Source organism: Gekko japonicus, unplaced genomic scaffold, assembly GCF_001447785.1.
Source record: "Gekko japonicus isolate JY-2015 unplaced genomic scaffold, Gekko_japonicus_V1.1 scaffold1369, whole genome shotgun sequence".
NCBI lineage: Eukaryota > Metazoa > Chordata > Lepidosauria > Squamata > Gekkonidae > Gekko > Gekko japonicus.
Genome location: NW_015161439.1, coordinates 428,280 through 442,207, shown reverse-complemented (window position 1 = coordinate 442,207; position 13,928 = coordinate 428,280). Strand labels below are relative to the sequence as shown.

General features: G+C 45.0%; 2 protein-coding genes across 2 annotated transcripts in view; one reads left to right on the top strand and one right to left on the bottom strand.

Moving 5' to 3' along the window:
- Window positions 1-9,848, top strand: part of LOC107125583 (TGF-beta receptor type-2-like) — a 41,652-nt gene extending 31,804 nt beyond the window's left edge. Inside the window, exons 6-7 of the mRNA XM_015429008.1 lie at window positions 4,496-4,623; window positions 9,383-9,848. Coding sequence (XP_015284494.1) covers window positions 4,496-4,623; window positions 9,383-9,598 — 344 coding nt within the window. The 3' untranslated portion in view covers window positions 9,599-9,848. The remainder of the gene's footprint in view (window positions 1-4,495; window positions 4,624-9,382) is intronic.
- A 1,151-nt stretch (window positions 9,849-10,999) lies between these two features.
- OSBPL11 (oxysterol binding protein like 11) overlaps window positions 11,000-13,928 on the bottom strand; it is a 76,954-nt gene continuing 74,025 nt past the window's right edge. Inside the window, exon 13 of the mRNA XM_015429010.1 lies at window positions 11,000-13,006. Within this exon, the coding sequence (XP_015284496.1) occupies window positions 12,929-13,006 (78 nt within the window). The 3' untranslated portion in view covers window positions 11,000-12,928. The remainder of the gene's footprint in view (window positions 13,007-13,928) is intronic.

Here is a 13,928-nt window from a genome sequence, read left to right as displayed (position 1 = left end):
TGTTGCTGTTGTTAGACCTGTCGGCAGCGTTCAACATGGTCGACCACCAACTACTGATCTACTACCTTGCTGACACCGGGATTCAGGGGTTTGCCTTGCAGTGGCTCTCCTTGTTCCTTCAAGGTCGGGGACAAAGGGTGGCTGTCGGGGAGCATGTCCAGAATGCACCCACTGATTTGCAGAGTGCCCCAAGGAGCGGTGCTCTCTCCGATGTTATTTAACATCTATATGCGGCCCCTTGCCCAGATTGCCTACATCCAATATGCGGATGACACCTAGCTCTATCGGCTGTTGGACGGCCAGTCAGACTCTAGTCCAGAAGGTCTGGACCTGGCGTTGAAAGCTATGGCTGGTTGGCTTAGACTGAGTCGACTGAAATCGAATCCGATGAACATAAGAACATAAGAACATAAGAGACGCCAATGTTCGATCAGGCCAAAGGCCCATCCCGTCCAACACTCTATGTCACACAGTGGCCAGAAATACCAGTGCCATCAGGAGGTCCACCAGTGGGGCCAGGACATTAGAAGCCCTCCCACTGTTGACCCCCCCCAAGCACCAAGAAGACAGAGCATCACTTGCCCCAGAGCCCCTATCTATACCTTGTGGCTAATAGCCACTGATGGACCTCCATGAAGATGGAGGTCCTGTGCTTCAGAGTGGTCCAAGGTTAGGGATCCCACTCCTGACCTTTGATGGGGCACCGCTGGTGCCAGCGCCAGAGATTAGGAGCTTGGGAGTGCTCCTGGATGCTTTCTTAATGATGGAGGCCCAGGTAGCAGCCACTGTGAAGTCAGCCTTTTACCATCTGCGGCTGATCAGGCAGTTGGTTCCCTTCCTTGAACGCAACGACGTGGCAACACTGATACACACACTGGTCACCTCGAGACTGGATTACTGTAATGCTCTGTACATGGGGCTGCCCTTGTCCCAAATCCGGAAGCTGCAGCTGGTGCAGAATGCAGCGGCCAGGCTGTTACTGTGTCTCCTTATGCAGGAACACATCCAGCCTGCGCTGAAAGCACTGCACTGGCTGCCTATAGCATACCGAATTCAGTATGGTTCTTACCTTTAAGGCCCTATATGGTCAGGGACCTACATACCTAAGGGACCACCTTTCCCCATGTGTTCCTCAGAGAGCACTAAGATCAGGGTCCCAAAATTACCTGATGCTACCAGGCCCTAAAGAAGCCAGGCTAGCTGTGATGAGGGCCAGGGCCTTCTCAGTGGCAGTCCCACACTGCTGGAATGAATTCCTGGATGACATCAGGGCCTTGTGGGACCTTTTACAGTTCTGCAGGGCCTGTAGAATGGAGCTCTTCCACCAGGTCTTTGATTAGAGAGCCGCCCCTTCTAACATTGAGGCCCTGGCCCCAACACCAACATCAATTTTGAGGAAGACTCAGCATGGGTTCTGTAAGGGAAAATCTTGTCTCACTAACCTGTTAGTGTTCTTTGAGGGAGTGAACAAACATGTGGACAAGGGGGACCCAATAGATGTTGTTTACCTTGATTTCCAGAAAGCTTTTGATAAAGTTCCTCATCAAAGGCTCCTAAGTAAGATCAACAGTCATGGGATTAAAGGACAAGTCCTCTTGTGGATCAAAAACTGGCTAATTAATAGGAAACAGAGAGTGAGTATAAATGGGCAATTTTCTCAGTGGAGGGTGGTAAGCAGTGGGGTACCACAGGGATCAGTACTCGGTCCGATGCTTTTTAACTTGTTTATTAATGATTTGGAGTTGGGAGTAAGCAGTGAAATGGCTAAATTTGCAGATGACATGAAGTTGTTCAGGGTGGTGAGAACCAGAGAGGATTGTGAGGCACTCCAAAGGGATCTATCGAGGATGGGCAAGTGGGCATCAACGTGGCAAATGGGGTCAATGTGGCCAAATACAAAGTGATGCACATTGGAGCCAAAAATCCTAAATATAAATACACACTGATGGGGTCTGAACTGGCAGAGACTGACCAAGAGAGAGATCTTGGAATCATAGTAGATAACTCAATGAAAATGTCAAGACATTTTGCAACTGGAATAAAAAAGGCCAACACAATGCTGGGGATTATTAGGAAGGAAATTGAAAACAAATCAGCCAGTATCATAATGCCCCTGTATAAGTCAATGGTGCAACCTCATTTGGAGTACTGTGTACAGTTCTGGTCACCACACCTCAAAAAGGATATTATAGCATTGGAAAAAGTGCAGAAAAGGGCAACAAGTATGATAAAAGGGTTGGAACACTTTCCCTATAAAGAAAGGTTAAAACGCTTGGGGCGCTTTAGCTTGGAGAAACGAGGGCTGAGGGGTGACATGATCGAGGTTTATAAGATTATGCATGGGATAGAGCAGGTTGAGAAAGAAGTACTTTTCTCCCTTTCTCACAATACAAGAACTCGTGGGCACTCAATGAAATTGCTGAGCAGTCGGGTGAGAACAGATAAAAGGAAGTACTTCTTCACCCAAAGAGTGATTAACACATGGAATTCACTGCCACAGGAGGTGGCGACAGCTACAAGCATGGACAGCTTCAAGAGGGAATTAGATAAGCATATGCTGGACCTCCTGATGGCACCTGGTATTTTTGGCCCCCGTGTGACAGAGTGTTGGACTAAATGGGCCATTGGCCTGATCCAACATTGGCTTTTCTTATGTTCTTATTTTAAACATTGTGATCAATAGCCTGTCAAAAACCCAGACTACGGCGGTAGTTGATTACCTTGGATGCTATGAATAACGTCATGGTTGTCAAGGACATTTAGATCCTTTTTGTATAGTTCTTCTGTGTATTCTTGCCATCTTTTCCTAATCTCTTCTGCTTCTGTTAGGTCTCTATCCTTTATTATGGCTAGCTTTGCATGGAACGTTCCCTTGATTTCTCCAATTTTCTTGAAGAGATCTCTAGTTCTTCCCATTCTATTGTTTTCCTCTATAGCTTTGCATTGTTCATTCAGGAAAGCCGCCTTATCTTTCCTTGCTGTTCTCTGGAAAACTGCAGTTGGGTAAATCTTTCCTTTTCACCTTTGCCTTTCACTTTCCTTCTTTCCTCTGCTATTTGAAAAGCCTCATCAGACAGCCACTTTGCTTTCTTGCATTTCTTTTTCTTTGGGATGGTGGTGATTGCTGCCTCCTGTACAATGTCACGAACCTCCATCCATAGTTCTTCAGGCACTCTATCTATCAAATCTAGTCCCTTAAAACTATTCTTCACCTCCACTGTATATTCATGAGGGATGTGATCCAAGTCAAACCTGAATGACCTACTGGTTTTCTCAACTTTCTTCAGTTTAAGTCTGAGTTTTGCAATGAGTAGCTCATGATCTGAGCCACAGTCAGCTCCAGGTCTTGTTTTTACTGACTGTATAGAGCATCTCCATCTTTGACTGCAAATGATATAATCAATCTGATTTCAGTGTTGTCCATCTGGTGATGTCCATGTGTAGAGTCACCTCTTAGGTTGTTGAAAGAGGGTGTTCGCTATGACCAACATGTTCTCTTGACAAAACTCTGTTAGCCTTTGCCCGGCTTCATTTTGTTCTTCAAGGCCACACTTGTCCGTTATTCCAGTTACCTTTTGACTTCCTACTTTAGCATTCCATTAGAAAGGGTAACTTCTCTCAAATGAGGGGGATTGTGAAGAAGAAACTGAAAGGTAAGGTAAAGAGGGTCAAATCCCTTTGGGAAGCTTGGAGACTACAATACTGGAAGCTTGGATAAAATGTACACCGCAGGTAGGAAAGGTACAAATAAGTATACAAAAAGGCCTGCTTGGTTAATAAACAAAGGAAGCAGTATAAGGTAAGAAGGAGTCTTTTAAGCAGTGTAAGGCTAGTCTGAGTGAGGTAAATAAAAGGGAGCACAGGCTGTGGCAAATAAAATGCAAGTCAGTGATCAGTCATTAACATGTGGAATTCACTGCTGTAGGAAGCGGTGGTGGCTACAAGCACAGACAACATCAAGAGGGGATTGGATAAGCATATGGAGCAGAGGTCCATGAGTGACTATTAGCCACAATGTATAGACGGAACACCATGTCTGGGGCAGTGATGCTCTGTATTCTTGGTGCTTGGGAGTGGGAGGGCTTCTTGAGTTCTGGCCCCATTGATGGATTTCCTGATGGCACCTGGGTTTTGGCCACTATGTGACATAGTGTGTTGGGCTGCGCCATTGGCTTGATCCAACATCGGCTTCTCTTATGTTCTTACGAAGCTATTTATTTCATTCTCCAACCTGTGATGACTAACTAGCTATTGCTGCAGCAAACGCACATAGATTATTCTACTTCTGATGAACATTCTCACTGATTACTTGTAGAAGTCAAGAATTGTTTTGGCCACTATGTGACATACTGTGTTGGGCTGCGCCATTGGCTTCTCTTATGTTCTTACAAAGCTATTTATTTTATTCTCCACCTGTGATGACACTAGCTATTGCTGCAGCACACACACATAGATTATTCCTCTTCTGATGAACATTATCACTGATTACTTGTAGAAGTCAAGAATTACGAGCTCCCATTTGGGTCTAAAGTTCAAGAACAACTCTGCATGGAGGTTATGAGAGACATAGTACTGCATGGTCGAGGACGTCCAGAGATACCAAGTAACTGGTTGATACATCAGGTGAGCTATAAAGCAATTCACAAGACAAAGAACATCTGCCCTTCATGTTACAAAACTCTGTGCATGTTGAAAATACAGCACTGCCTTGCTGGACTGTAATTGTTAAACATAATTGTAATTGTTAAGCTCAGGGACAGCCACTTCTAACAGAAGATACAGTGATAAAACCTGGAAAGTTAAAGCACAGTGCTTATGAGAATCAAAATCTGGACGGGAAGGGGATATTTGGCCTCGGCAGGGCTGCTTGTCAGGATGACTCCATGTAAATTTTGACAAATCTAACCTTATCTATGCAAGGGAAGCTGGATGGACCCATGCAGCAGAATGAAGGTTGAATGAGTGTCAGGTCCCCACAGCAAACAACGTAGTACACACTTGCAAGGAGGTTTTACTTTATTGAAGCCATGAAGCACTTGAACAGGTCACTGTTCAGAATAACAATAGCTCGGAGAGCTAGGAAGGTTAAAGCAAGTTCATAATCATTACAGCCAATAAAAATGGTTCCCACGCGCGGCTGAAGGGTTTCTTGCGTGCCTAAACCTTGGGAAAGCAACTGCTACTTTATTATCAATAAGCATATGATTCACACAGTCTCTACTAATTAAAGACAAAGCAAAGCTCTCTTGCTCTTCCACCTGTGGCCTTGGCTAGATAACGTTACATCAAAGCATGGCTGGCGTATACAGAAAAGAATGCAGAGCTACTAGGGAGTTATGCGCATGACAAGTTGAGCGCATCTACAGAGGGGGGGGGAAACGGAGAGAGGAACATATGGACAAGAATAAACATTTGGCAGCTTGCTGACAATGAGGTGGTAGAATGGACTGTACCACTGCATGGTACTAATAGGGGACTGCTGCCCCAGGTTTTTTTTAAAAGTCTTATGAATTAAGTTAGAAAATCAATGAAAAAGGTTCTGCCTGTGATATTTTCTCTTTTAAAAAAATTAAGAAAAAAGGAATTCCCTTTCCCCAGAAAGCAGCAGTATGTGTACTAGACTGGTGTCTTAAATTGGCGACTGGCTGAATGAGAGTTAATCTAAGCAAGGTGGTTTAGATGACCATGAAACAGGATGCCATCAGAGAAGCTCCTATCCCCCCAGCAGCAAGCTACCCAGTCTCATAATGCAGGGGCACCAGGAACAATTAATTCAGTTAATAGGCAGTCTTATATGGGATAAGTAATTCTTCAGTTAACCTTAGTCCCCGGAAATTTAGTTTATACAGGCTAAACCCAGTTTATATAGGTTAAAACCAGCACTTTTTAGCTGTGGTCACAGAGCAGGTAATTAAGTACCAACTAAGGTATATTCAGTGCAGTGGTTCCTAGTTAACCAGGTCACTTTATTCCAAACGAGGTGAAATTTCTAAAGGCTCTTTAAAGACAGTTCTACACATAATACACCACAGTAATTAAACTGGATGTCACCAAAGCATGGATGACTGAAGCAAAGTCATTCCTTTTAAAAAGATGGTGTGGAGAAATACTTTTTTTTTAACTTTGGTGTTTGAGGCAGGAGGGAAGAAGTCAAATGCTCCCAAGCATGTCTGAGTAACCAACCATCAAAGCGTTGGAAATGCTAACAGTCGTCCTGGCCAGAGAATGTGAAATGGCCAGCTTACACTTCAGTTGGAATCTGAGACCTTGAAGCTGACATAGAGACTTGGGTGTGTGAGAGAGTAGATTATATCTTCCTGAAAACCTCAGTAAAGGATTCTTTGACCCACAAAGGGTGGGTAAACAGAGATGATACAATCCCTTGGCACAGAGGGAGAAGGTCCGTTTTGACTGATTCCATCGGGAAGAAGGAGCTCTCACTTCTGAATTCCATCTTGATGGCCACCATTGCCAAGTGAAGCAGACAAAGCACTGGCTGCCTGGACAAAGACTTTTTAGCAAACTATAATTTCTAAGTTAAACAGCCTGTCTTAGAACAAGACCAGCTAGGGCAGGTACAGGGCTGAGGGACAGAGGATCATGCGTTTACATCTTTCCCTGTATTCCCACAGTATAGTCCAGTGCAGACAGCATATGTATGGACATCTTTAAAACAAATTCTTTACTATTTAAAGTGCTGGTAGTTGTTCTCAGTACTGCTTATAACTCCACCATTTGACCGAGCTATTTAAAATGGGCTCCAGGGAAACGGAGGTGGTCTGTTGCTAAACCGCTGTTTCTCCAGGAGTGCACAAATGTGGCAAGCTGCTCCTGTGCAAGCCAGACCTTGAGTAGTAGGAGACATATGGAGCCTTAGAAGGGCAACATGGAAGAAAGCGGGGAGCAGGGCCATAGCTAGGTGGGGGTGGTGGGGGCGCCCCCTCCCAAATCTGCAACACCCCCACCCTGGGAGGATGCCAGACCCGGACATTCCCCTCTCGAGCTTTCCAAACCAGCCCGGCCATCTGAGCAGGGTGAGGGCCAGATCCCTGGGAAGTGCTCCTTGAGAAGAGCTCCCTTTCCTGCCCCTCAGCCGACCCAGGAGCACAGCAGACAGGCCACGCAGCCAGACTCTTGCTGGGGAAACTTCCATGCTGCCATTCCCTGGCTGCCCAGGGGTCCTAGCTATCTCCCTCCAGGGTGCCAGACAACAGGCCTCCCTGCCACACCAGCTGGCCCCTGCTGCCTGCGAGAGAACTCCTGGTGCTCACTGCCATCCCCTGCAGGCAACACCTCGTGGCTCTCTGGAGACTGAGGAAGTGGGCAGCATGGTATACCCTGGTGAGCAAAGGTAAGGGCTGCCAGTGCTTCCCCCTGTGGCTGCAAAGGCCGGCAGGGAAGCCAGGGCGGGCATTGGCCCCTTCCGGCTTCACTGGGATGCGAGGCAGATTGCACTCCCCCCACACTCACTGAAAATTGTCTAGCTACGGGGCTGGTTGGGAGTACTGGCTATTTTACTAGGTAATTCCTAGAAGGACCAGTTGGTGGCAGCATTCTTAAGGAACAGTGAGAGAACAATCCAAGTGTCAGGCAAGCTAGAGAGTGGTGTGTTGCTGGCCATAGATTTGGGATCATCACTGGGCACCTAGATGTCTCAGAAGCAGCCCCATAGCTAGGGGTTTTGGGGGGCCACCAGCTAATTAAATCAAAGGCTCCAGGGCAAGGGGGGGTTATGCCCAGTGGCTGCAGCTTCCCCCCCCCCTGCAAGGGCAGGCCTTCCCAGCTCCCTTCCTCCCCAAGAAGCTCCAGTGCCCAGTCCCACAGTGTGGCACCAGGGGCAGCCTGACTTCCACCCTCAGCTCCCTCCTGGGGCTGAGAGAGGTGAAGAGCATGGCGGCTGGGCTGGCCACGGAGGTGCCGTGCGTGCGAGCACAGCTGTGTCAGAGCAGGTGCCTGCCTGCCTCCTCGCCTTGCCTGGGCTTTACCATTCATGCTTGCTGCCTGGGCGGCTCTCTGCCTCACCTTGCCGCTACTTGTGACACCACCTCTGAAATCACTGCTCTCGTCCTTGGACAGGCCGACCCGCAATCAGGGGGAGCCCATAAAAACCACTAGGGGGGCGGGCCCCGTGGTAGCTACGGGCCTGCTCAGAAGGTCTAATGGAGCAGTGCTTGTGGGTCAGTGGGCCTGTTTGCCACAGACAGCAGAACATCATTGATACTAGTTAGCTATAACTATGATCAGATTAAAGCCCCTCCTAAGCTGCAGACCCATTCCTTTTTTGCAGTCAAACACATTTAGTACTACTATTTTGGAAAACGTAGCTATCATATATTAAGTTTTCCAATAAATCACATTCCCTCTGCCAATCTTGGATGGGGTAAATTGAGCACTTACTATGAGAAGTGCTCCTTGACCCAGCTCTACTTCTAGAGAAGCAGGATTTTGCTGTTGCAAGGAGTGCTTTCAGTTACATCCTGCGCACAAACTAGCCTCCCAGGCCTCACCCGTGTTATTAAGTACTCCCATGCAGGCTACCCTTACATTCAGAAACTTCAATATATACAAAATATGGTAGTCTCTCTGCTGACTGGAGCCCATGGATTTGGTCATATGACATCAATCATGTCAGTTTCAATAATTTCCCTTCTGTTTCTGCAAACAATTTAGGGTGGTTATTGCTCACCTTCCAAGCCCTTCATAACCCAAGACTCACATATCTGAAGGACTCCGTCCAAACATGAACTTTTGTGGTAGCTTTTTTCTGCTCTTTGATGATGGTGCCCGTTCAGTGGTTGCTCATCCACTGCCCGGCGATGGGCTCTCCCAGCTATCGTTCTGTGCTCTGGAGTGGGCTACCAGAAGAGGTTAGCACTTCATCTCCCCCCCGCCTGATTTTCATAAAATGCTGCAAAAGAGTATTGTTTTGACCGACCTTTATTGAGGATGGTTGCAGTCACTTGGCAGATATGAAATAAGCTACCTCTCCTTCCAAAGAAGCAGGCTGGTGCAATTGTGAGGATAAGTTTATGCTTGTGGTAGGTTTAAACTTGTTTTCATATTTTAACGCTTCTGCAAGTTCTGCATATATTGAAAGCTGCCCAGCCACCTGTTTCTCAGTAGGAATGCTGGAGTATGAATATTTCAAAGAAATATGTAGCGTCTTAACAGCTCAAAAGTAAACCTCACAATAAGGGGGTGGGGGTGGAATCTATTTTGAACTTGCTAAAAGTTAATTAGTTTGCATCTGGGCAATGACAGGCACAAGGGGTTTTTAAACTTATGACAGAAATCATCATCCTTGAAGTTGCCCCGTTCTGACATTCATCCCCCGCCCCCCTTGCCCTAGCTTCGGGTTGCTCATCTCTCACGCTTGTTTCAGGGAATGCATTTCCTGAGTGACACCATCATAGAATGCTGGGATCATGACCCTGAAGCCAGACTCACGGCCCACTGCGTGGCAGAACGTTTTAACCTGATGGCACAAATGGACTGCGATGACATCCTCAACAACAACCACCACCACAACACGGACAGTGAGGCAAGCAAACTGGGCTGCCCAAGAGAGGAGCATCAGAACAGTGACAGGAACATGTAGCGATGGAAGAAAGAGATCAGGGCGGGACAGAAGCACTCAAGGCCTTGCCACTCTGCAAAAACATACCAAACACCCCCACCCCACCCCCAATTCAGAGAGTAAAACAGAGCCCGAGGCCTTTTATTCCCTAGGCAGAGCCACTGTATTCTTTTTTTAATGCACAACAAAAATATGTACGTCATTTCATAATTTCAAATGTAAAATACACATTTGCTTTCTTCTAAGAATGATTATTAACCATTGGGCATTTTAAAAAGTTATTTTTCCTTTACTGGGGTGGGGAAGGGGAGATGCAGAAGGAGACTTAAGCAAAAGCAGTCCTTAGAAGAAACTGACAGCAGCGACTAGATAATCAGGTAAGGGCCACGATCGCCTTTTTTTAAATTAAAGCTTCTATCGATATAGACTTACAGTGTTTCCGAACAATTTCGTCACGCAACTCGAATTTCTCAAGGAACCATAATCAACTGAGATTGGCTTTAAAAGTGTAGGCCTGCCATCTGATGACTGAAGTGTTTTGGCAATCTTCTTGTCTGTTAGGCAGGATGTTTTCTCCCTTTCAGCCGTATCTGACAATGATAGGTCTTTTGTCCCTTAAGCAGACTCTTACCTAAAAACTCTACCAATATCTAGAGCAGACACTAAGCATGGATTTTTTTTTTTTTTTAAGTACATGTGCTTCTGTCCAGGAATCCATAGAGGTTCATCATGTTCACCCATAAAGCCACTCACTGATGATCTCTCTGGAGCAGATCTTATAGTGCAACTAGTGGGCCAGAATCCAGAGTGTAACCCAGAGGTTCCCAAACTTACTTGGCCTACTGCCCCCTTTTTCAGAAAAAAAAAAAATTACTCAGCGCCCCCCTGGAAATCTATCTTCAAGAACTGGACAAAAAGATTCAGTGACAAATTTGCACATAGTAAGGAAAGATGCTGTTGGCCTGAAGCCAGAGACCAGCAGCAACCACCACACAATAGGCACAGCAGCAACACCAGTCTTACAAGAGTGCACATGCATTTGCAATTTGCAAATGCATGGCTGTGATTGGCTGTGGGGACCCCCCTCCCTGATCTCAAGGAAGCCCAGGAGAAGGCAGGAAAAGGCTGCTTTAGATAGGTTCTGGACTCTTCTTTCTTTATACTTCCACCGCCCCCTTATTTTTATTCAACACCCCCCAGGGGGTGGTATTGCCCACTCTGGGAACCAGTGGTGTAACCTTTAAGCACACTTACTAGGAAATGGTATAAGGTAAACATGCCTAACAGGATACCAACTACACTTTCTTTTTGAAGTTTGGCTTCTGTAGCAAGACATTAAATGGCTGAAACGTCCGTTTTTCCTGCTTGGTAAGTCCTATTAGGAGATAGACTCATATACTTTTGAATGGGTCACTCTCATACAAAGCTCTGTACATTTATTGGAAGTAGAAAGATGCCATTGTCCAAACTGAAGAAAAAGGTGTAACAGTTTGGTTTTAAATTCTACACAGCCATGAGTACAATATGCACTTTTTAAAAAATAAAGCGAGATGAGCGGTGAATTTCAGGATTCTTAAAAGTCCACCAGATCCTGACCATGAAAATCAGATGCTACAGTCTGATGCCCATCTTGCCGTCAGCATCATTCAACTTACTATGAAAAGAGACAAAACAAACAATTCATTTTGGTAACTTTATTTCCTCCCCTCCCCCCCTCTCACACATGGAATCGTAAACTAGTTGCATTCGGATTTCAGTGCATTTCACAGCAAAAAAAAAAATGTACAAGGAAATCTCAACAGGTATGCATACCCCCTCCCCTGTTTCCTTTTCTGTATGATTCTCAGACTTTGTGGGAAATGAATACGGTCATTCGACCACTTTTTGATGCATTCTGAAATTCTTTCCCCTTAATATGGAAGGGGAAAAAAATTAAAAACCACTTGACCAGCATACACACAGTTCATAATTTTTCATGGTAAGGAGAGGGCCCCCTGTTGACACGGACCAGGGGGTGACAGACAATGGTATATACAATGACTGGAAGACTACATCAGAAGAAACAGAGTAAGGCACCACTCTTAGAAAAATTAAGGTAGCTTGTAGTAACAATAATGAAAGCCATAAATCAGTACTATTCTTAATTGCCAGCAATTCTTAGACTTTAATAAAATATCAGCATCATAAAAAACAAGGGGCATTTTTTTTTACCTGAACATCGTTTCCTGATAGCAGATTGCAATTGGTTATGTATGCAGTCCCATAGCAAAAACACAAGCCTTTTCAGGAATGATAGAAAAATCAAAAGTGACGGTCTAATCACTGGGTGTACACCAATGCATGACTTTAAGCATACAGGCAAGACAATTTAGATCACTTGCCTGGACTGTCTCACACTGACTCTCTGTTTCAGAGAGATGATCCAAGGGGAGGGGGTTAAGAGGGAAGAGAGTTAAAGGAAATGAATACCGGATGTTTAAAAGGTTGCATTATTTAGGTCTAGGCCTTCGTCTTTATGAGACAGAACATCTTCATGGCATTTACAACACGAAGCCACTAAAAGCAGTCTTTGGGGAAAGAAATAATCTGGTGTTGAATTTTTTTTTAAAAAAATTATTCCCTAACCCCACCCCGCCGTCAATTTGAGTCAACTCTTAAATATAGAGAAAACCCCACAGTTACAATTCTAATCTACTTAAGAAAGTTTTTAAAAGGCGGCTGACATGAATCACTCATTCTCCCACAGACACACATACATTTCCACTGATGAATATATATTTTTTTAAAGTGTCAAGTCCTGATCCAGATGGTTCATAACACTGATTCCAAGTTCAACTTCTGAAAAGTCTCCTCTTCAAGTTTTTCAGTGTGGGCTATTCAGAGCAGCAAAAGGTCGTTTCTCTTTATATGGGCACTGAAGTTCAAAAGTGGGCGAAGACTGAAGCACAGACTCTGAAAACTGTTCAGGTATCTCTCCAGAGGAAAATTAATTTGGGCAAAACAGCGAAGCACTCTGAATGCGACTGCTTACAGGAGGATATCTTTTTTAAAAAGGTCTTAGGCAGCTTTGCAGGAGGGTGTGCTTAGAAAGAACACAATAGATGAGATAAAATCTTTAGAGCCATATAAAAAGTTCTGGTGAAAAAATGAAGCACATACCTGGGCAAAGTTCTCTCTCTTTCTAACTTTTGATTTTCTGCAGCTTTAAAGTGCCCTAGCAGTTTTATTCCTTTTATGCTTATGTAATTTGTGCAATTGTATAAGAATCCCAAAGGACTCTTGGGGAAATACAGCATTTCGGAAGTTGTCGGGATTAGACACGAGAGAAGAATCATTCTGAAGAAACGCCTTCTAATTTGCATCCACTGGTTGATTTTGTACAGCAGGCATTCTTTTCCAAAGAGGGTTATAATAAACCCAGCCATCTCCCTGCAATTCAACAGAGAATGAGTTAGTTAAGTAACCATTTTCTATATAAATTGATTAGTGGCTTCAGGTTAAAAAAGTAAAGGTAAAGGTTCCCTTGCTCGAAAGCCAGTCAAGTCCGACTCTAGGGTTGCGGTGCTCACCTCCGTTTCAAAGCCGAAGAGCCAGCGCTGTCCGAAGACGTTTCCGTGGTCATGTGGCCAGCATGACTAAACACCAAGGTGCACGGAACGCTGTTCCCTTCCCACTGAAGTGGTCCCTATTTATCTACTTGCAATTTCTTGCTTTCGAACTGCTAGGTTGGCAGGAGCTGGAACTAGAGATGGGAGCTCACTCCATCATGCGGCACACTCGGGTCTCGAACTGCTGAACTACTGACCTTCCACAGCCTGCAGTTCAGCATCTTAACCACTTGAGCCACCGCAGCTCCAGGTTGCCTGAAGCTAAAAATAGCATTTGCTCAAGTGGCAATCCAGTCCTTAGCCATACTGGAATACCAGAACTTTTGAAGAAGCACACATTTGTTTATCTGACCTGATTGTGGCCAATACATTCTGAATTTTTGCTGTTATCTCCCAGATACAGTTTATATACTTAATCTTGTTTGGGAGATTATCTTCCAAGATGTGCTACAGGGTACATCAAGATATAAGAAGCCGGTCACGACCTCTTTCTCTTTCCACAAAGCTGAGCCACGTAACTTGCCTACCGAGCTTCCGACATTTTCCCTCATTGCTACCTGGTGGCTTTTCTCACAGATACTTCAAAGCAGAGGATCTACTTAATTCCACCACAACCGAAATCTAACCTCGGTGCCAAAACCTACATATTCAAGCCATTTCAGAGGGAAACTCATCTGAAGGAGTTTGTGAAGTATTTCAACAATTAAGGGAAGGGGCATTAAGAATGTAAAAAAGAAAACTGT